Source organism: Telmatherina bonti, assembly GCF_933228915.1.
Source record: "Telmatherina bonti genome assembly, chromosome: 6".
Taxonomy (NCBI): Eukaryota; Metazoa; Chordata; class Actinopteri; order Atheriniformes; family Telmatherinidae; genus Telmatherina; species Telmatherina bonti.
The window spans coordinates 30,222,184-30,245,230 of record NC_136624.1 but is presented as its reverse complement, the minus strand read 5'-3'; the positions used below and the strand labels follow the sequence as shown (position 1 = coordinate 30,245,230).

Sequence of the window (23,047 nt, the reverse complement as noted above, 5' to 3'; positions counted from 1 at the left end):
CAGATTTGCACTGACTCATTGTGCTATTACTTTTTCTGAAATGAGGAAATCTAAGCTGATATCTCAATTTGTTTTAGCCTGGTAGTCACACTGCACAGCACTGCTCATTCATAACTATTCACTTTTTTTTTTTAGATTTGCTGGAGAAACAGAGATGTGGGCAGTGACTCACGGGTCTCAAAGGCTAATTTTCTCTTCAAGTGGTCAGCAAGCTTTTATCTAAGTGATGCAGAAATGTAATTAGAGTACTCTTCCCAGCAATCACTATCACGTGTGGTTACAGATGCAATACGGGGCATAATGTACTAGACTGGTGTAGTGAGAGGTAGAGAATCTGTGTTGCTGTCCTCTGATCCCACACCTGCTTTGTTGAGATAACTGTCCATTTCTATTAGTGCTGAAACTGTGCTCATTGAAGACTGCTTCTTCCACTTTGAAAAACAATCAACCAGTCAGGGAGATGTTGGCTAAGATGGACAAGCAGGCAGCAAACTCACATGAATATCTAAAAACTAATGGGTTCATTCGACTTTGGCTATACACAACACAACGTCACACCTTTCCTTTACTAGTGACAACAGTGACCCTGTGTTTGTGTCTCTTACAAAAACGCGGTGAGATCTTAGCATGAATACACAATTGAAAGGTTGCCTATGTTGCTTCTGCCAAAGTCAGCTTCTTTTACTGAAATAATGCCAAATTTGGACTTTTAAAATAGAACTTATAATGTCTATGTTTCCAAAAACCCACTGACGAAACTCCTGTAAGGCTGGAAAACTAGCAGAAACTTCATAAATAAGGAGGATTTGTGGCTTTTTGTGGATCATGTTCACAGCTTTATAAATGCAAAAACTTACACCTACTGTGGAACCTCTGTTCCAGGGTTGAAGTCTCAAAATGTTCAGAACAAGGCACGATGAGCAGAAAGAAGGGAAATACCAGCAGAGTTGTGTCTCTTCACACAAACACACACTTCTAGTTTAACCTCGCTGTGAAAAAGGATTGCTTTTATATGCTTCTATATTTTGTTTTATAATCAATTTTCTGCATACTTATTCAATAATGTAACTGTTGCATACATTTATTTTCTTTTTAAATTATACTCTTGAAAGACTTGAAGTATTTAGTCACTATATTCCCTGCCTTATACTTCTCATTCAGTTTCCCACTCAAACATTTAATCAGTCAGCCATTCAGTAGGTCAGTGACAGAGTAAGTCCCAGGCTCGGCAGCATCTTAGCCTTGTGTCTGGCCCCCTGCCAATCCCCAGAATAAGGAGTGATGTGTTCCTGGTTTTCACTGTCATTCAGAGAACCTGAAGAGCTGAAGCAAAGATGAACTCTGGACACAGTCATAAGTGAAGTGAACGTTTGCAAAAGGCCCACACCAGGGCAACACAGCACCATCGTAGGACCAATGACTCTCTTTCCATTATTGTTATTGTCCTTGATATGTTTTCTTTCTTTCCAAATTACAGTAGCATAATCATATTAAGCCCGCTGGGAAAAAACACAAGCCGGAAAAACAAAGAGCGCAGCTGCAGGGAGGGAAAGCAGCGATTTATCAATTTCTTCATGTCTCTGTTTGCCTCCGCCCCATCTCTCCATCTCATTCCTCTCTGCATCCCCCTTGTTATGAGGCAATCATGTGGATCTTTATGAAATCTGATCTGTATCAGCAAAAACCAAGCGTGCGGCACATTCTGTCTCCTGCTCTACTCTATCAGTTCTCTTTTGTAACCCTCCATCTTGTTCTCCTTCACTCATCTTTGTTTCTGCTCTTTATCTGCATCTCTCACATAACACAGCTTCCTCTCACTTCTTTTCTTCAACTTTCTCATTATCTGATTATTTTTTTTACGGCTGTTATCGAAACACAAAGTCGGTTCCTCCTTCAATCTGCTAAATGGGTGTTTACATGTGGGAACAACGGGATGGCGCACGTCAAAGGTTATGAGCAGGGACGTGGATCTCACCGCCTGCCAACAGGATGCTGGAGCACTAAAGCCTTATGAGGAACTTGCAGCCAGAAATAGAACCTTTTAACAGCAAGAGACTTAGAGAGAGTTGGCAATGGATCAAATAATGAGAGCAAAGCATCCTTGGCAATGAGCTCACATATTTACAATTTAAATTTCATGCTGATTTAGGTAAGATCACACACTGCTATCCAATAATAGCACTGTCAATTATTTTGGTAAATTTTTCCCATTTTTTCTTTAGTTATTGTGTTAATATTTTATCTGTATGATAAGTGAGATTTATTTAGGAGTCATTATTAACAACAGCTATGTGATGAAAATGGGGTCTGAATTAAAGCTAATTAGGGTATTCATAGCAAGGATTTTGGAATAGTAGATCTTTGTCATGTGCTAAACTTTGATTTATTGCCCATTAAATGTATTAAGGATAAATTGAAATAACTCGTGTAAAATGCTGGGAAATTCCTTTGCCGCAAGTAACAGCTGGAACCCAAGACTAACACTGGTCCGTTTAAAGTCAGGCGATCCAGTTAAAGAAATTATGCTACGATTTCAGAATACCTGAATTCTTTACCTTCAGCAACTCCGGTGGTCTTTTGGGGGTCCTGTGTTTTAAGTTATTGTCCATCTATGCCAATGAAGTACCATCCAATGAGCCTCGCTGGATTCATCTAAATAGACAAGATGTTTCTTTTCATGTCATAATTCATCTGGATGCTTCAGTGTTCTGTCACATTATTAATAAATACTAGTGACTTTGTGCTACTGGAAGCAAAGCAAGCCCAAAGCGTCATACTGCCTGCATGTATTTTACATGATTGTTTTCAGATCACAAGCTGTTCAAACACTCTCCAAACAGGCAGATCTAACCTTCACTTTTTATAGTACGCTGCTCTCAAGATGCTCTGGCTTTTTTCTCCTTCTCCTTTTTTTTTTTTTTTCATAAAGTGTAATCTTGCTTGTCTATTACTGAAGCCTATGAGGGTTTTTGCACCCTGAGGAGAACTCTTGTCTTCATGGTAGACTTGAGTAATGACATGTCTGCCTCCTGGAGAGTTTTCTTGACTTGGCTGAATGTTCTGAAGGTATTTTAAAAAAGGCTCCTGCGATCATCCACTGCTTTTGTCATCTGTGAATGTCCAAGCCTGTCTGTGTAGCCTGTATGTTCTTTCTTCTAAAAATGTTTTAAACTGTTGGCTACTCATAATGTTCCTATATTTTCTCTGGTGCGTCGCTTGAGTAAAACCTCTAGTTACAATAGAGCTTCTGAAAAAGAGTGCTAAACATGAAATCATCACTTCTAACCTATCCTCTAATTTGAATTTGTCTGCTTGTTTGTCTGATGTTCATTATAGAAAGTTTAACATATGATAAAATCACATTAATGTGAAGCAACAAAACATTCTGTTTGTGTCTGAATAATTCAACCATTTAGTATTGGGTGGTCCTAATAAGAGCTGAACTTTAATTTTGACTTCTTTTAAAAGAGGAATATTCATGTTATATGTCTCATTCCTATTACTTGATCATAAAAAGCAAGCGGACATCTTATAGCAGCTAATTCATGCATGATTAGAGGAGCATGAGTGAGCCAAATGCTCCTTCATCTACCAGACTGTTTGCCAAACTCTAGTTAGTTTTTTTCACCTGTTTTTTTTTTTTTAAACGTGTGAGACTGCACATTTTAACAAGCCAGCCACTGTTACAAGATATCTGTTAGGTTTTTCACTTGTTCTCAGCATCTTTTTTTACCGCTTTTACTTGCTGTGTCACTTTTTCACAGTTCATATTGACAACTTCAACTTAAATAGATTTCCTATCAACTCTGTGTGACCTCTTTTGGACATGTAACATAACATTAACACCTCACATAAAAAAATAAAGAGCGATGAGCACTGAGCCTGAAGACTGTTGAAATTCTTAGCAGTCTATATTGTGAGCTGTTAATCTTATAAATGACAAAGAACTGAAAAAATTATGTCTATGATGGTAATATTTCAATTATAAATCGCTTATTTCAGTTAATCATTTGAGTATTTTTGCATCAATTACCTAAATAACACCCTTGTGACCCAAAATGGTGCTAAAAATGTAAATAGCAGCTCTTATGAGGGAGGTAGCAGCGACAAAAATACACATTAGAAGATGTAACACAGTATATCATGGTGACAGGCAAACTTTCCCATCTGTTTTCCTTCATGGATTTGTTGACAGGTGCAAAACATTATCCAGCACATCAATCCCAGGAGAAGCTGGTAACAAACACTCAGGTGGAATCAAGCTTCAGCTGATGCAGATGAGGAAAGAAGCTCTGCTCCACTCTGCTCAGAGATCATGATGCAGTATCACCATGCAGTACGTACAGCAGCAGAGTACTGCAGTTTGAGGATCAGGATGCTGGGAATGCAGTGGTCTATCAATTCCTTGCAAATTGAGCCAAAGACATTGAAATTCCAGCCAATGCCTCTCTCTCTCTCTTCCATCCTATCAGTTTGGCTCCTCTGCTCAACTCAGATACACCTCTACAAACAAACTACAAAAGAACAATATAACAATAAAATGAAATGTCTGCAGTCCAAAATGTTGCCAAGTTGGAAATGGTGTTCATAAAAACACACCGAGACAAGTCAAAATGCTGAGTGGTCGAAGAGAAATCGCTGATAAATTTCTTTTAATGATGCTTAACGTGTGTGTCTCACCAGGTGTACTGCAGTGTTAAGCATAGCAGGGAGCCAAGGTGTTATTAAGGATGCAGGAAAGTAGTGCAGTCTGCATGACATTAAATCTGGGTATATTAAAAGAGATGAGCATGATATAAACACTTGTTCATTATAATGCAACAAGATCCCTGCCAAGGATTTGCTGCTATCTTTATGAAGCTTTTGATTTTAAATATTTTTCAATGTAACAGAATAAGGCCACATAGCATCAACACACAACATTACATCCAAACTCCTAAGCTTTAAAATGATAAAATGTTTTTTTCTTTTTTAAGATAGTTCTCAAATATCTGAAATTGGGTGACATTTGACTGCACATTTGTTGAAGAGATCAGCTGCAAAGGAACCATGTTTGTGGTGTGTGGTCATAGACTTAATTTGAAATGGCTTAAAACATAATCATAGAACGAGAGAGACAGTATATCGCATGGATAATTAAACGCAAAACAGCTAATAAGGGAGTCTAATTATATCAGCATATCCCTCTTAAAGGCATAAAGAATATTCTAGGTATTATCACCACGTTACAGTTAAGTTTTGGTCAGAGTAAGTCAAGTTAATAAAATGCATCAACATGCTCATGTTATTTTTTTTCCCAGAAGAATTTGATTTCTGATGTTTCCTGCTGTAAAGGAAAACAGTTCAAGTTATTAAAGCAAGATGGGGAATTCAAATGCAGTGAGTTACGTGGTAATAATTAAACCAGTGTCCCAGATTTAGTTGCTGGCAGTTCTTGTTGCAAAATATTTTTGTATATGCAAATATCGGTGTACATGTGTCTCGGCTGGATTCCTGACCCAGTTCCCACTGATTGTCCACTCAAAGTTCCAGTCTATAATTACAGCCAACGCATTGTGTTGAAAACTAAAATAGAAGAACATCTAATGTTCCTGCACTCAATAGCAATATAATCAACATTGAGTTTTTTTGGAAAGTTGTTTTGTTTTCACATAAAGCTCCACATTTTTTTGTTTTAGAACCATTCAACATTTCCATTCAATATCATCGCAGGCAAAGCTCTTCAGGGATTAACCCTGGTTTAGCAGTGGGTACAGGTGCATAAAAAGCTTTTTAACTGCCTCAAAAGTGTACATCAAGTGCTTTGGATTTTCCAAGTTTATGTAAAGTGAACTTATAAGTTGTGTTCACTTTTCCTGAGACATTTTTAATGAGTTGTTTCAGCTAAAATACCTGGATATTTCCAGCTGGATTCCTTTCATATTTAAGGTCATTCAACTTTTTAAACAACTAACCCCTATCTAACCATGAGTCAGAAGTGACATGAACTTAATTACATCACCACAAAATATTGAAAAGCCTTCTCCATGACATAAGGAGCCAAATGAAGGAACATGGTCATTTCTATCTTTTATTTTTGTTTTTAAACCATGTTAGACAGAAAGAAAAAATTTATTTTAAATTATCAATAGGAACTGTTAAGAAGTGACACTGCAAGTGAAAGTGATGAAAAGAAAGCTTGAAAACCCTAGCAGATGTCTATAAATTGACATTTGAATTTAAGGTAATCTATTTATAACATCTTAATGCAACTTCTTAAAAGCACTTCAACCTTAAAAAACTAAGGCTGTGATTTTGAAGTAGAAATGGACACAAAATGCATCTTTTACACAAAGAGTTAAGCCTCAAAGCTCTGCAAAATGAGCAGAGCGCATTGTGTCCACCTGCTGTGCAACACAGAGACCCCCCCCCCCCCCCCCCCCCCCCCCACCCCACCCCCCGAAGAAGTTGGAAACTGAAGAAGTTGGAAATGGTGTTGGAACACTGCAGGCAGTTTAGTCCTGACTATTTCTTTGTTTCTAAATGAAGGTGAGGCTGGGAGAAGAAAAATGGCAGCAAGCAACGATGAAGGTGTTATGTGTGTGTGTGTGCATGTATCCTGCATGTTTCTGTGTGTGAAGCAATTCAACTTCAGTTCAGTAAATTTAACAAGCAGCTAATGGCCTTTATTCTACAAGTGTACTTTTAAAAGAAAACTAATGTGTGCTGATACAAATGTTGTATCAACCGCCTTGCACCTAATCATGTTATTTTATCTTTTTATAGTTCGGATGCAATAAAAGTTTCACTTTAAGGAATTATCTTTATTTTCTCTTAAAACATCAATTGTTCCCTTATACTCTGATGTTCACAGCTTTATAAATGCAGCTTTATATGATGCTGGTTTTTTTTTGTTTTCAGTTCTTGTTAAAATAAATATACCGTACATATATATATATTGTAGCTTCCAAACCATCTTTACTGCTGAGAGTATGGGTCGGATCCTCGGGTTCGCTTATTTGTGACGCACAAGGAAGTTCTCTGACAGATATGCTGAGTTGTACCACCAATAATGTACCAAAAGGCATCCAGGGATGCCTTTTGGTACATTATTGCATCACTTTCCCAAGCAATAATAGCACAACTAGGATGGATAAATGGATTGTTTTAACCAGTGGGAGTAACAGATAGAAATGATGAATGAATGAATAGTGGTCAACAAAATTATGGCGAGTGCCCCACCCTAACTCTCTCTCTGCGTCCCAGGTGAGTATGTGCCTTTAAAGCTACTATGCATGCACACGCCCAATTACACGTGAACCACCACCTATGACATACACACCCCACACACACTAATGCACACACATACTTGTGTGTGTTTACTTGTGTATATATATAAATAAATAAAAAATTCCTTCTGGTGTACATAAAAGTACTTTTCATTTTATTTCATTCCATCTGAATGGCATTCTCCAGTGCCACATTATGAAAAGCTGAAGTGGGAATAGAAATGTCTGATACTAAATATCTAAATTAATTTGAGGGGATTATAAATACTCTGGTTCCATAGAGACACAATGCATTTATCCTTCACTGATATGGATGTGTTTCTGAAATTAATATCTGGGTAATTAAGTGTGGTCACTTATAAAACTGTGGGGACATTGGACCACCTAAAGGAGCTCTCAGTTGAGGTACATAAACTTTAGAAATGTGAAGAAGTCATCACAGGTTAACCTTCAAATTAAAATCAATAATGTACTAAGGACCCACACAACCTGTAAAGCTGACATAAAATACACTTGCAAAAAATAATGTAGTGTTTACTTTTAACACTGAGAACAGCTTGTTCTCCAGTGTTGGTGTGGATACCTATGAAAATCAGTTTTTAGCTTTAAGATTAGACCCTGGGCAGGATTAAAATGTGATAAAAAAAATAAAAAAAATAAAAAAAAAACAAACAAACAAACATGGCTCTCACTAAAAAAAATACATATTAATGTCAATTTTGCATGACAAGATTAATTTTTTTAAACTTTTTTTTGGCAATAAATGTCCTGATATGTCCTGCGAAAGGTTGCAGCCACAACCTAAATGAAGTTCAGTACAGTATAACACAGTCTGTTAGGAAGTGCTGTTGGCAGTTTTGGTCTTTAACAATATTCCTATACATCACATGTTCAAGTAACACCCACATGAACGTGAGAAAAAGTGAAAAACATTAATAATCCAGTTACAATGCAACATTCTGCTGGCAAACCTTGGGTCTTGGCATTCATGTGGTTCCTTTAAGACATGCCACCCACATACAGTAAACATTGCTGCAGCAAGAACAGCAAGAAAACACCCCCACAGCAACAGCACAGCAGAACGATGCGCCCAGCTGCACTGACCAAAACCATTGACCCAGTGTCCAGAGTAACCAGAACCTTATCAGAGCAAACACATGCTGTACTCCTCCCATTCACAGAAACATCCCTCAGAAAGCCAATTTTAATCTTTTTCTGAACCAGCAGGGAACTCAAAAACATGTTTAAACACATTATTGAAAAGAAATTTTTTTTTAAACATTTCCTTGTAAATAGATGTCTGTAGATGACAGCTGAGCGCTATTAGCTATAAAACATGATAATATGATCAGATCAAAGCCTGAAAACAAACAGAACTAAAGCAGTAGAGGCTTGTTCATTTTATTGCAACACAGACTCTCAAACTATTAGTTTGTGGACATGACATGAAAGTGCATCATCTCAAGTGAGATGATGAACAAAAGATCACTACATTCTGACACCACTGTATTAAAAATGTTCACATGAATGCCATACTTAGCTACAGTAAGTAAGTATGATAGATAGATAGATAGATAGATAGATAGATAGATAGATAGATAGATAGATAGATAGATAGATAGATAGATAGATAGATAGATAGATAGATAGATAGATAGATAGATAGATAGATAGATAGATAGATAGATAGATAGATAGACAAAGATAGACAGATAGACAAAGCGGAACAATTTGTTCAGAAATTCGATTTCTTATCCTGGTAGAAAAGGAGATATAGGGGGTGATCTTTTCTTATATTTTGTCTGCTTCTAGACTCTTTGAACCTCTGCAACTATGTTAACAATTACGGAAAATAGGATTTTGCATAAATGTCTCTATAAAGATGATGCCACAGCTTTTGGCTTGGTTTCTAATTCCAGCCCATTTAAGAACTTTTGCCACCCACCTTATGTATTTTGAACAGGGGGAGGAGATACACTGTGTCCCTGTGTGGGAGCGCTGCTTAAAGCTGTTTTTCAGCCTGTGAGGTTGTTAGCTGAAAATGAAGGTAAAAGCAATTCTAAAAAAAAATAAATAAATAAATGAAAAGGTCATGATTTCCTTAGTTTATGTCTTACATGAATTTGCAGTGTTTTTGTTCAGCACAATGTGAAACACCACCCAGTATGTTCTCATGATCCTAAGGTTAAATTTTTCATTTGTTTGCACATTTTCTTTCTTTTTTTTTATGGTGTGTCATAAACGGTATTATTGTAGCGTTACACAGCAATAGAATGATGGCTGTTTTAGTTCATTTATGATTATGCTTTTTCTCTGCATTTCTGTCTCCTCCTGCTGCCACCACAGCTTTTTCTCTCTTTCAGCTGTGGCTTCTCAGGACTGGGACATCACTGCAGACAGAAGGAGGGTATGGTCTATAAATAGAAATTGGACCAATTATAAAGCAGATGTTCTCCTGTATGATGGTGGCAGAACAGCGTCAGGGGAGTGTCTGTGGTATTTTCACTACCTCTCTCTGTTCTCTTGTTGTTTCAAGTCTGCTTCATCTGCTTCATCTCTCCAAAGGTCTGGCTTTCTCCTCTCTTCTCATATTTTATGTAATCATAACTGGGTTTTGTTTTTTTTTTAAAACATTAAGCAATATGTTTCATAGAGCTTTTACTGTGTGTACAAGCTAACATGCATGATTGCTTGCAGGTTTCAACATTCAGACTACAAGTCTAAACAAAACCTTTGAGCTTGACTTGCAGCCCTGTAACACACTATGGCATATGACATCCATTTGTTGCTCACTGTTTGCATGTAAACTGCATTACTATCACCAGGTTGCTTGGAAAAACTCTAACTTGTATTTAACTTGTCAATACTTTTGATAGAGAAGATGACCTTCACTAAATGTGGTTTTAGAAAAATGTCTAAGTTTGTCCTTCCAGGTTTTGGCTGGAGTGACAATTCTGCTTTTTGTTATAAATATCTAAAGTCCAAAATGTTGAAATGGGGGATCATCCGCAAATATCTTTTTAGGTCAATCCTTACAATTTAGCATCAGTACAGTGGCACATAGGTGTTTGTTTTGGCCTAGACGTGTATAAACGGAGCATTTTGCAATGTTGCTGCTGCAGTTTAATACAAACTGTTTTATTTTTTGTTTTTATTTTAACAATAAAATATATTTATTTATGCTAAAATAGCATATAAGCATCACAATAAAACTGCAAATTAGCAAATTAGCAGACTCTGCGCTAGTCTGTCGTGGTGAAGAAGGCGCTGAGCCACAAGGCGAAGCTCTCGATTTACCAGTCGATCTACATTCCTACCCTCACCTATGGTCATGAACTGTGGGTCAGGACTGAAAGAACGAGATCTCATATACAGGCGGCTGAAATGAGTTTCCTCCGCAGGGTGGCTGGGCTCCACCTTAGAGATAGGGTGAGGAGCTCGGTCATCCGGGAGGGGCTCAGAGTAGAGCCGCTGCTCCTCCGCATTGAGACGAACCAGTTGAGGTGGCTCGGGCATCTGGTCAGGATGCCTCCTGGACACCTCTCTGGTGAGCTGTTCCAGGCACGTCCCTCTGGGAGGAGACCCCGGGGAAGACCCAGGACACGCTGGAGGGATTATATCTCCCAGCTGGCCTGGGAATGCCTCGGGATCCCCCTCGCAGAGTTGGCAAATGTGGCTGGGGAAAGGGAAGTCTGGGCTTCCCTGCTTAGGCTGCTGCCCCCGTGACCCGACCCCGGATAAGCGGCAGAAGATGGATGGATGGATGGATGGATGGAAGGATGGATGGATAGTGATTGTATTTTTTCAGACCAGAGGTGGACTGGGACAATAATTTAGGCTGGGAATTTGATACCATCCCAGGCCACCACCACCCTGTTAACGCAAAGTACTAAGAGTAAGTTTGGTTGGGCGCCTACTGATGTAGTAGTGTAAAATAATAAAACAACAACAAAGGCTACAAATGTGTCCACACACAACTTTTTCTGTTTCTTTTCACTACAAATAAATATTTATGTTGTGTTGCAACAATCTTTACTCAAATCACATAAACTGAAACTCTAGTTTATCAACTAGATGAAGAAACACTGATCATCATATGTTGAGACATTTCGGAGGTGTTCCCCAAAGGTGTTAAAAATTAAACTCATTTTAATATCCATATGCAACTTTCGAGCAGAAGCCTAAAAACAAGGCACGGGACTCATGAAGCATTAGGGATAATGACAAAGTGTTCTGTTACACCTAAATGCTAATCTATATAACCTGGTGCAGGTTAATAACAATATAATGTATTTGTAAACATAAAAGACTGTTTGCAAAGCCAGATGGGGAACTTGTGGAACTAAACGTGTGCTGTAATTCAGTGACATTAATGTAATGAGATAAGACCACGATGTCCTTAAAACCCCATAAGGATGTTTTAATACAACCCAGCAAACTATTTTCAAGTGCTAAAATCCAAAAGGATTTTCAAAGTACTCGACATGTAAATATATAAACATCAAGGTTTCAAAAATAATAAAAAAAATAATGTCTCTATCTACTCAGGAGGAACTTTTTCCTCCAGGTTCCTTTTGGTTTTCTTGGCCAGAAACCATCAGCATGATCACAATTCCAGTCATCATCAACCTTATTGTTATCATCACCTTGATCAGCAACAACTTGGCCATAATCAATTTCCCTGATGAGTGATAAGGCTTTTTTAGACATGCTGCAGTGAGGCAGAAGCCCAATCCATGCTAAGTAGGTTATGGGGGTAAATCTTCAGCTCTCCAGAGGCTGCGCTTTCTCCCTCCTTGTCAGCATCTGACAAGCTCACCAAGGCTGAGCTGAAAAGTATCCACCTCCGCGGTTCCCTTTACTGCCGCGCTCTCTTTTACTCCCCGCCGTGATCTATTCTCTACTGTCTGTTTCCACTTTGGTCCGTGCATTTCTTTCTTAACCTTTCATTTCCCACACCTTCCTTTTATTATGTTTGCAGTCTCCTCTTCTACACACAAATGCACACATATATGTACATGTACTCGTGCTTAAACACAGGCATTTCTCCGTTTGTTAACATCCACACTGTTACATTTAAAAAACTAAACATATATTCCCTTTAAACGGCTATATAATAAGCCTATATTTGCTCTGCTAGGCTGCAGGCCAGCTTAACTAAGCTTTCATTACTGCAGTTTGCAACATGACTCACTGGAGCTGATGTGAAACTTTGTGACAGATGACACAGCCACACTTGACTCACAGTAACAGTGAGGCATAGCCTAATTCAAATTAGGAAAATGACTATTTTAAGATGAAGGCAAAAGGCTTTCTCAGCTACCTGTTTACTGCAATGATTGCATAGTTGCACATGAATAATTGTGAATGATGGGAAATCTACAGTGTTCTCTTTAGAGGTGTTGGAAGACTTTTGTTGTACGTTTAAAAAAAAGCTCTAAACATTATTTAGATACTCACTTAACAGTGCCTGCAAGGATGACTACACAACATACACTAAACATAGGAGTGACAAGTGGAAATACATGTAGAAGTTACATCAGTTATAGAAAAAAAGCAGAATTTGCTCCATATAGTCACTTCTGATTAATGATGGCTAAAATGAAGTGAAATACATTAGCAAGAAAGTGTGTGACAACTTGTTTTTTAAGAAGAAAAATCACAAGCCCTGCGAATTATCAAGTACTTCTCTAATCAAGGCAACTCATGACTCCAGCTAAAAATTCCCAGTCATCCTGCTGTGTACGACTAATCTCATCTGATAACTCCAGGCCAGCTGATCCAGTTCTGCTTGTCAACCAGTTAATAGCAAACTCACCAGTAGTCATAATCAACGCTGTCCTCACGTGTCCACAGTCATGTTTACATGCACAAAATCTTTTTACTCGGGTTGTAATTCCAATCATACCTGTACCGTTTACATGACCCTGAAAAAGTTATTCCAACAAGAAACATTGCGTGTGCATGTTTATTGCATGATTTCAGTTTCTTTTTAAATTCTTTTAAAATTATTTTTTTAAATAAACTTTACTGAGTTAAGCAAGCAGTGCTAAACAAGTCCTTAGTAAAGTGTGAGATGACATTACAGTGATGTACGGCTGACATAACAGGCATGCGTAGAAAGGATCATTTCTACCCAACATTCTGAATATGTTGTTTCATGTGCCTCTCTCGATCAGAACTAAATTGTTATCCTAATGAGAATGGCCAGATCAGATTTTTTTTCCAATTGGTTTGTTTACATATACTATTTTTTATTCTAATTCACACTTTTGATTCAAATACTTAAGTCCATGTAAGCCTGACTACTGAGAAACTAATCTAAGCTAATAAAGAAGTTCCTGAACTATTTATGATCATAGTTAAATTCCCTTTACACTTTTAATATGGTATTTGTAGGCATAATTTCCACTAAAACACTGTATACAAGGTTTTCACCGCAGTGATGTGACCTCTCAATGAATGTTATTAATGGCAAAGGTGATATACAGCTGAGAGGAAGGCGAAAAGTTATCTAAAACAAAAAAAATCAGGCTGTCAGATACAAGAGCACCCTATGTTGTGTACCAGATACACAACCCAAATATATGACTCATATAGGCTCACACAGGGGAAATAAAGTACCAATAAATAAAGTTGAAAGACATAAGAACCCTTAGTTCTAAGTTTGTCTAAAGTCAACAGTATGATGTGATGTTCTTTCAGGTCCTTGTAATTTTAGGATGATTTTTATTAAGAAATCCATCCAGCTCATCAGCATTAAGCATGCACCTCTTTGTTTCTATTCTCTTCAGCTCTCAGACAGCTTGTAATTCTTTTCACATTAATTCTCTCTGGATATATTTGTGCCTCTAATAACACAGCTCATTTTTTCTGTATTTGTCGGCCAGGGTAGTGTTTTATGTGTTTAGATATTTCATGGGAATTCACTGTGACATATATCGATTATGTTTATTACTTAGGAATGAGTGACAGATGCTAACCACTATGACTGTGTTTATATGGAAGAATGCCGAACACTGCAGAAAAAAAGGGGGGGTTGGGGAGGGGAGAAATCCTATAAATAAATACAGCCTACCTCTGTTAGGTGAGGGTTGGGATTAAAGCCACACTGGTTGCACACCATGGATCGGCATTGTGTGCAGGTGTTGAAGTTTGGCCTGTCATCCCCATTGCCCATCAGGTCAGTGGTTTTGCAGACGGGACACAGTTTACTGCTAGGCATGGGAGCAATTTGAGGCACAGAGTAAGGAGAGGTGGGGACACTGCCTCTGTCTGGGGACACAGAAGGGGACCTCCCAGTCCTGCTGCTACCCAAGTCCACCTGCAGATTCTTCCTGGCCACATGACCCTGGCCCTGCTGTCCTTGAGATGCAGCATGCTGAGGGGTGTCGTGGGAGGCTAACCTATCACCTGTCCCGTGACTGCTCTGGGCTCCTGCTTTAGGTCCAGGGTCTGATGGAGGTGGTCTGGCAGGAGAAGAGAAAAGAAAATAAAGAACATGTTTGAAATCACATGGGTCATGATTTAGGAGTGCAGTTGATTCAGCAGAGAGATAATCAGTTGTGAAATGTTATATCTTTTTCAGACTTCTATAAACACAAACTATTATACCTGTGAAATTTTTCTAACAAATGTCACAAAACAAAGAAAACAAGAGTTTACAGTTTTATTTCAAGCTCAAATCATGAAAGACTTGTGCATCACATCGACTTCATTTACTAAAATACTGGTAGTCACAAAGTCTAAAATACTAAAGCTGACTTCTGAGATGTTCTGTAAAATCCCAGTCTACCTCTTTTATCTAAGCATTACTGTATTATTCCACTTTACAATACATGTACGCTAACGTTTATTTTCACATGTATTTGACATTTTATTTTTTCACAATATAGACTAATCTTTTATCGTTGTCACAGTAAATTGCATTAGACACATTTGTAAATTATTAACACAACACTTATTCTTTTCATCCTCACACAAGCCCAAACCTACAAATGTACATGCTGGAAGTTTGCTGCAGTGCTTTAATAGCTGACACACACATCATCACAAATATTCCACCCTTAATGCAAGGAAGTAAGTCCATCTATTGTGTGAATCAATTTAATTATAAACCCACTTACGCTCAAGGGTGAAAACAAATTATTTTCCCTTTTTTTCATTTATTTATTCTTGTTTGAGTGAAACTGATCAGCCTTCACAGAACACTCTCTTGATGAGCTTGATTTAGCTTTTGTCAACTTGTATAACATTCATGGTTCAGCACAGCAGTGTTTTAGGTTGGTTAAAGAAGATGATGAATGAAGAAAGCAACAGAGTTTGTGAGGAATCTGAGCATTTGAACTTAGGAGTCACTGAAGAAAAAAAACGGTTTATGTTGTAGATATTTTAGATTTGTATTATATACAAAATGCTGCGTATACGTTTGGCATATATTCTATATTGACCACATTCAATGTTTCCTTAAGATGCATTTTGTGCAAACAATGTTTTTGAAGTTACAGTACATTTTGAGTGATGGCATTTAAAGCCATTTAGTTCTGTGATGCATTAGGCCAGTGTTTCCCAATCCAGGTCCTCAGGGCTCCCTGTCTTGCACGTTTTAGACACGTTCCTCCTCCAAAATATCTGAGTCAGATTACTGAACTTTCTCATTAAGCCTTTTAAAAAGCTATTTTTTTTCATTCAGGTGTGTAAAAGTAGGGTTACCTATGATAAAACATGCAGGGCATGTGGTCCTGAGGATCTGGTTTGGGAAACACTGCATTAGGCCCAGACAACGGTAAAAGATTTGCAATGTGATGGCAGGCAAGTGAAAAGTGTAGCAAACAGAAAGGCAAATGTTGAATATTTTATATTTCTTTTATCGTCTTCTCTGTGGTTTTTGTTCATTCGGAGGCTGTTCTGTTCTGGCCTCAGCAACATGTTTGTGGTGGAACAAAAGAAATCTATCAACATTGTAAACTTGGGTTATCTTGTTCATTCTGGCCTTGAGGCATTAAAGCAAATAGTTCAATATGTACTAAGAATTTCCGCTGTCAGGACAATGCAGACTTTGTTTTGTCATGGCCCGTCATCCTCAACGACAGTCTCAGCAGCAGCCCCGCATCTAGTGACAGGAGAATGGGAATAAAGTGGGAAAGAAAGGAACTGAAATGCAGTCTGTTAGCTACGGCTAATGACTTGAACTGCTAGACAATTTTAACCTTGGTCAGCTCTACAGGAGTCCTGTGTTCACCGCAGTGAGCGCATCTGGAAAGACTCTACACTTTTCAAAACATTCCTAGTCTGTTCAATTTGAAATTCAACACAAGTGTTGACACTCCATGGCCGACCTGCACTCTCATTGCCTGAGGCTAATCTGGGCAGATATTACAAAGCATGAAGGCAATAATGCACTCGGGAGTTTAAATGTAAGTCCAAATATGACATATCTGGTGTCTTTACAATGTACAAGATAGCTTAACATAATAAATGTCACTTGAATAGCAAAGACGCCCAGTAGAGTCTCATTTGATTTATGCAAAGCCTCAGGTTTGGCTTAACAAGAGTCAAAAGATAAAAGAAAAAAAAAGTTTAAAGAGGCAGACGCCTTTTCAGTATTCTGATTCATCAACAAATGAGAATCAACTTGTGGTTGTACATGTAGAAAACAAGACAAATTTTGAACATAATGATGAAGAGAATACTGGAGCATTTGTGTGGTGATGGTTTGGTGAAATGAGAACTCTGTGAAAGTTCAGAGAGATGCTTCTTTTCTACACAGTGTCAGCAATACAAGTGACAGAATCCCACTGTCACTACGATTACACTAATTAGCATCGCAGCTGCACACCATCATGAGTTTTAAAGGAATAGTTCGACATTTTGCAAACTATACTTCCCAACAATGCCAAAAACTACACAGGAACATTAATACCACCGTCATATCTGATCTGTAACATGTGCAACTAGTCTTTCACAGTCTAATGTAACTTCTCTGTACATCACTGTGTCAGCAATGGGCAGCTGTCTGGCTGCATCATCATTTCATTCAGCTGTATATAAAACCCAATCTGATTTGTTTGTTCCTTGTTAAACTGATCACAACTGACTTTGGTTGCGCCAAGCAAAGGACACAGTAACAATGTCTCTGTAAATTACTTCAGTATGTATTTTACTGTCCTGGTGAGACTGTTTACCATAGATAAAGGATATTTTGGTAGAATGCAAAAGAAAAAGTTGATGCAACAATGTAGAAACAGACAAATTATGTTATTCTGTAAAGGTAAACATACATTTTAGGTTCATTCTGACATCATTCTACAAGGCAGATATCCACGATTTTTTGTGAGTAGTGTATATAACCTCTAATGTTCACTGTAAGTGGTTGCTTTTACAGTTAGGTTTTACATGGACTGAAAAAATAAGCATGCTCTTGTTTTTTGATTTATTGAGGAAGTTACTGTAGTTACTTGGCTAAATTTGGCTAGTTTGTTTCCTTGTTTTACTAAGCTAAGCTAACTGCCCACCAGCTGTAGCATTATATTTATATTCAGTTCTTCATCTCTGATTCTGTAGTCGCACCTTCAGTACCAAGTATGCTGTGGAGAAAATGAAGGCAATAGCAGCGCAGAAAGGCCGGCTACAACTCATGATGGAAACCCGGTCGACACCCTCGACACCAAAGTTCCCAGTCAATCTAGTCTATATTTCATCAATACACTACCAATATTTGGGTTAATTTTCAAATTAAATACAGAGTAAAGTTAAATTCTCCTGAAATCAATCTAAAGCTTGTTTATGCATGGCGTTAGCTGCTGTGAGTACCTATATTTTTAGGCCATGCAGTGTTGCAGCAACACCATGTTTTACCTGGGAATATCCATTACATGTACGACCTTCACAGTGAGCCTCAAATCAATGTGCCAGTCAAATACTTTTTTTTTTCAATTCATTCTTTTATTGTTATTTACATCTAGTTTGTCACAAGTTCTGTGGAGCAGAGACGATAATCTGATAGCTTGTATCTAATTTTAGCTATGTATTTGGATACAGTAAATCAGTGTATAATGGAGATGCTGTATGTTACCTATTGATTTATACTTCAGCCCCCTGTAAAATGAACTGGCTTGTTGAGACCTCTGAGTGAAAAGATATCTTGTGCCTCCCGTTTAGTAATATGTAAAGGTCAAAGCACAAAAGCACCAGATGAATCAGACTTGCATGTGTCCAAAAACAACCTTTGTGATAAATGTTCAAATAAAAACATGACATGAAGTCTAAATCCAACATGAAATATCTGTTCATCAAAATAGTATCAACATCTGTTCGGGTTGTTTTCAGGGCTTTTGGGGAATGTCGCATCAGACAAATGCTGGTCCTCCCACCACCACCCCTGACCCCCCCCCCCCCCCCCCAGAGGGAAATACTTTCAGTTTATAATTATTCAGCAGGACAGATTTAATTCAGTCCAGCAAGAACATCTGAACACCTCCAATACAAAACAAAGTGTTCATTGTTTCTAAGATACACAAGCTCCAAACATATTAAACTCATTCATGTCAAAAATTAGGACTAAGACTTGAAAAGGGGAACAAATGCTAAAAATAAACTCCGGCAAAAAAGAATATTGCCAATAATTTTTCTGCTGTCCAAAACCGCAGACAGGTGCTGACAAATACACCTAAATCCGGATTGCGTGGCACACGAAACAAATCATTATGCGTCTAGGACAGAGGTCACTCGCAAAAATGTTAAAACCAAGTCCCAAAGTGACATATAGACTCAGACAAGCTTTTGTTAAAACAAACAAAAAGGCTCATGAGCAGCTGATTCATCTATGAATCAGAGCTTACAGTAGAAACCCATCTGATGGGATCTGTGAGAACCAAGTCTAACGCACAGAGACTTGGTTCACCCCACAAACAGCAGGTTAAAGGGTGCAAATTGCAGCAAATTTTTGTTGTGGCATGTTTAAATCATCCTCTGTCAATCAGACTGAACTCACAATCAAGCTGAGTACACACCTCTCTGTCTTTCCTGTTTATAAACTGTAGATGGATGGTCTCAAAGGTAAAGAGACTATACAGATCTTTTTGAAATCATCACATGAACCAGCAAGCAACAGCAGCAAAAAAGAAATGGTCAAGCGAACTCATAAATACACACACTGGCTACACGTCTATATAAATCTGAATAACAGTCACCGTCACATGGTTTTGGTGGTTTCTGTAGGTCAGTTAAAGACCTCAGACTCTGTTATGTACTTTGGTTGTGTCTGGGTACCAGGATGCAGCCTTCTCAGAAGAAACATGAGCTGTTACAAGATGAGGCACTCTGACTGTCAGTGGTTTTAATGTTGTTGTTTGGTGATTTGCTGTATAGCTATTACATGGCTCCTTGTTTACCAGACGTGAGGCAGTAAATAAATGGATGAATGTACTGTACTTATATTGCGCTTTTCTGGTCACCACTCAAAGCACCTCAACACTACATGTCACATTCACCCATTCACACACACACATTCATCATCAGAACCTCAGGAGGCTATGTGGGGTTTAGGACACTTGGACATGTAGTAAGGGGAATCAAACCACTGACTTTCAGGCTGGACAACTGCAGATCACTGCTCTTCCTCCAGAGCTACAGCCACACCCTAGACAACATTATAAACCATCAAAACCACTAACAGGTGAGGTGTAGAATATCGATCATGTTGTTGAGAAGCAGTGCTGTGCTGGGAAAGTGTGCATCATTCACGTGGTGATATTTGCATGGATTTTCCTCTGACACTGACGTTAACATTGTTGCAGACCACACACAAACACTCCTGTAAAACTCTTAATTTCTGACAGCTATGACGTCTGACCAGCAAAACAATGGTACATATGGCCCACCTTAAACCTAAAATTAGCCACTTCCAAACACCATATGACAGTGCTATATGACTCATGTTTATGCTACAACTGCATAGAGTTGTTGTGCTGAGACAACAGGGATGTACATAATATCAGGCTAATGGTCTTTTTATGTCTGATTGGTGTAGCACACGTACACTGAGCACATTGTTGTAAACAGGAAACAATTTGAAGCTTGTGTCAGAATGCTTTTCAGTAATGGTCAACAGATCAGGATGACTGTGCACTTAGTCAGGGCTGTTATGATAAAAGAGGAAAACAGTGATAGCGTTGCTCCGTGAAGCCGAAGAGCCGGCCAAAATCCCACACCATCATAAACTTCTAAAAGAGCTCAGACTCTGTCTTCTCACGGAGACTGAAGAAATAGCATCATGGTCTGAACTAGAGCAAAGAAATACTCTATAGAATAAGGTTAAATAAAGCTTATCTTTTCTCTATTCATGCCAACAGGCAAACTCATAAAATGCTGAAACTCCTTTCAATTAAAACGAAGGTCTATCTACAACCTAAACCCAGCCCCTCCCTCAGTGGTTCTGAAACTCGCGAGTTCTTTGTAAAGAAATATCTCACAGCAAGAGTCGCAAGAAAACCATTTAAATAAACCAAATGATACAGTTTGGTTGCCTATTCCTCATTATGTTTCACTTTTCTCCTCATCATTCTCCTCATTCCTCATTATGCTTCTCTTTTTCATAGCATCCTGCCCTCATCATCACTTTATGAGACATGTAAGGGTGGATACCAGAGAGAGATCATGATATAAAAGAATCATGAGATTAGAAGGGAGCTGTGAGCCTTAAAAACTGGCCCATGGTGAATATACAAGATGAGCGTTCTCAGTAGAAACACAGAGATGATTGGATACTGTTAAAAGTACAAGGCAATCTTTGCACGCACCTTCAAAATCTCCACGTGTGAGAACAGAAATGAAGCTACAAATGAACAAAGAAAAACTATATTCTCCACAGAATCAAGCTTTACCCTTGATTTTCAGCCTTATGCGCAAAAGCTTACAGCAAATCCATAAATATATTTGAACATCAGGCTGAAATGCGAGCATAATGAGACTGTAAGCAGGTGTGGCAAATCCAACATCCAGCTGTGTCTCTGCATGTGAGTGTATTCAGGTCTACAACAGTTGAACTGTGTAATTAAGGCAATATCAGATCTTGATAGGAGAGTAATCCCTACCACACACCAACAACGGAAAATGAAGACTTACAAGCGTGTGCATGTGATCACACTAAATACTAGCAAAGGGCTAATTTTTTTTTTATCAGCCTACTGTGTTAGTATTAGCCAGCATTGAGGTTTAAATAAAGACCTCGCAGTAGGAGGGAAGCACTGTCATGTAAGGCTGCCCATGCCTCTGTCACTGTGTCTGATCTGAGTGTCTGGGTTCCCTTCAGAGGAATGCAACACCATATTTTCCAGAAGAATGAACCTTTTCTGTGCAGCTTCTGCGATGAAAAACATTTTTCTCTCACTAGGTAATGATTTGAGACTGAGATCAATGCATATGGCATATGCATTTACCATGGACCTGTTTTTCTCAGTGACATTGGCCATATCTGATGGGATCACTGTCATCCTACACAACATTGAAACCAAGATGCAGACGTCTGCAGGCAAGGAGGAAGGTGTGTTTTTCAATATGACTCTGTATTAACAGCTAACCATGCCAAAGCAAGCTGTAATAGAACCTACTAAGCCCTTCAACGTGAGATGCAGTGCACTTTGCATCATTTACATTTCTTATTTATTTATCACCTGACACTATGAGAACAATAATGTTTCTTAGATCCGCTACATAGTAGCTATTCACGTTTACTATGACAGAGAAAAAAATGTCGCTCTTTCATTCATGAGACTCCCTGAACCCTTTGGGCAGACATGGTGAAAACGGGCGTAGAAATTCCTCTTGTGTCGGCAGAAAGCTATATTTATATATTATTGATCCTTCATCGAAAGCTTTGGACATCAAATTCAGACCAAAGTGCCGCTGACTAATCGGGTGTCGCTGCCAAAAAAAAACGGTTCTCAAAAAAGGGGTGGTGGATTGTGTTGACAAGGATATTGAAATAAATAATTAAGCGTTCATTCAAGTCTATCTACACGCAGTCGTCTGGTCCAAGGCTCCTCTCTGTACTAAGAAACGCCACACTCCGGGCTTTCTGCTACCTCGCCTCCCTGATTCCGCTCCACAGTTTGGTGGAGAAGCCTCCTAGCTATCGCGGCTACCTGTTAATCCCCGGGCCGGGTACAGCCCCACTTCCCCCGGCTGGCGCTCCGTTGCTGGGCTTGATGAGCTGTCCAGAGTCCGGTGGTGCTGAAATGGAAGTCGGAGCCCCTGCTGCAGGGACGGCGGGGCCGGCCTGTCCCGCCTGTCCCTCCCCCTCCATACTGGCCTCGTTCCCCATCGTGTCGAGATAGGTCTCGACGGAGAGAAACGATGGTTGTAGATGGTTTTACAGCTGTGGTAAAAACTCAGATGAAACTCAGCGCTGCTCCCCTTCCGCCATCATCACCTACAATTCAGCATCCCGCACGGAGCACGCGCGCTGACGGAGAAGGCGAGGGAGCGCGCTGACGCAATGGGTGGTGACTTGTGTGGCTCGTACGTGCGCGTTCACGTCGCTCAGTTGTCTCAAGCCCCCAATAACACCACGCATATATATCACACATCCCTTAAGGGCGCAAGACGGGTGACCATCAAAACCTCGATTCAGTTCATGTCTGTCTTATTGTGGATTATTAGTTTTGTTTCCTAAAGGATGTAGGTACCAAAGAGTACGAGAGGAATGCTTGAAATATGACCTTCCAATAGGATGAAGGATGATTCCAGATGATGATGGTCACCTGCTGTGAGGTATAACA

At 38.9% G+C, this 23,047-nt stretch overlaps 1 protein-coding gene across 1 annotated transcript in view; it reads right to left on the bottom strand.

The window, feature by feature from the left end:
* The window catches only part of bsnb (bassoon (presynaptic cytomatrix protein) b), a gene marked incomplete at both ends in the record, with an annotated part of 67,173 nt that extends 44,583 nt beyond the window's left edge, over positions 1 to 22,590 (bottom strand). Inside the window, 2 exons of the mRNA XM_079242289.1 lie at positions 14,347 to 14,737; positions 22,412 to 22,590. Of these exons, the coding sequence (XP_079098415.1) occupies positions 14,347 to 14,737; positions 22,412 to 22,590 (570 nt within the window). The remainder of the gene's footprint in view (positions 1 to 14,346; positions 14,738 to 22,411) is intronic.
* Between the last annotated feature and the right edge of the window lie 457 nt (positions 22,591 to 23,047).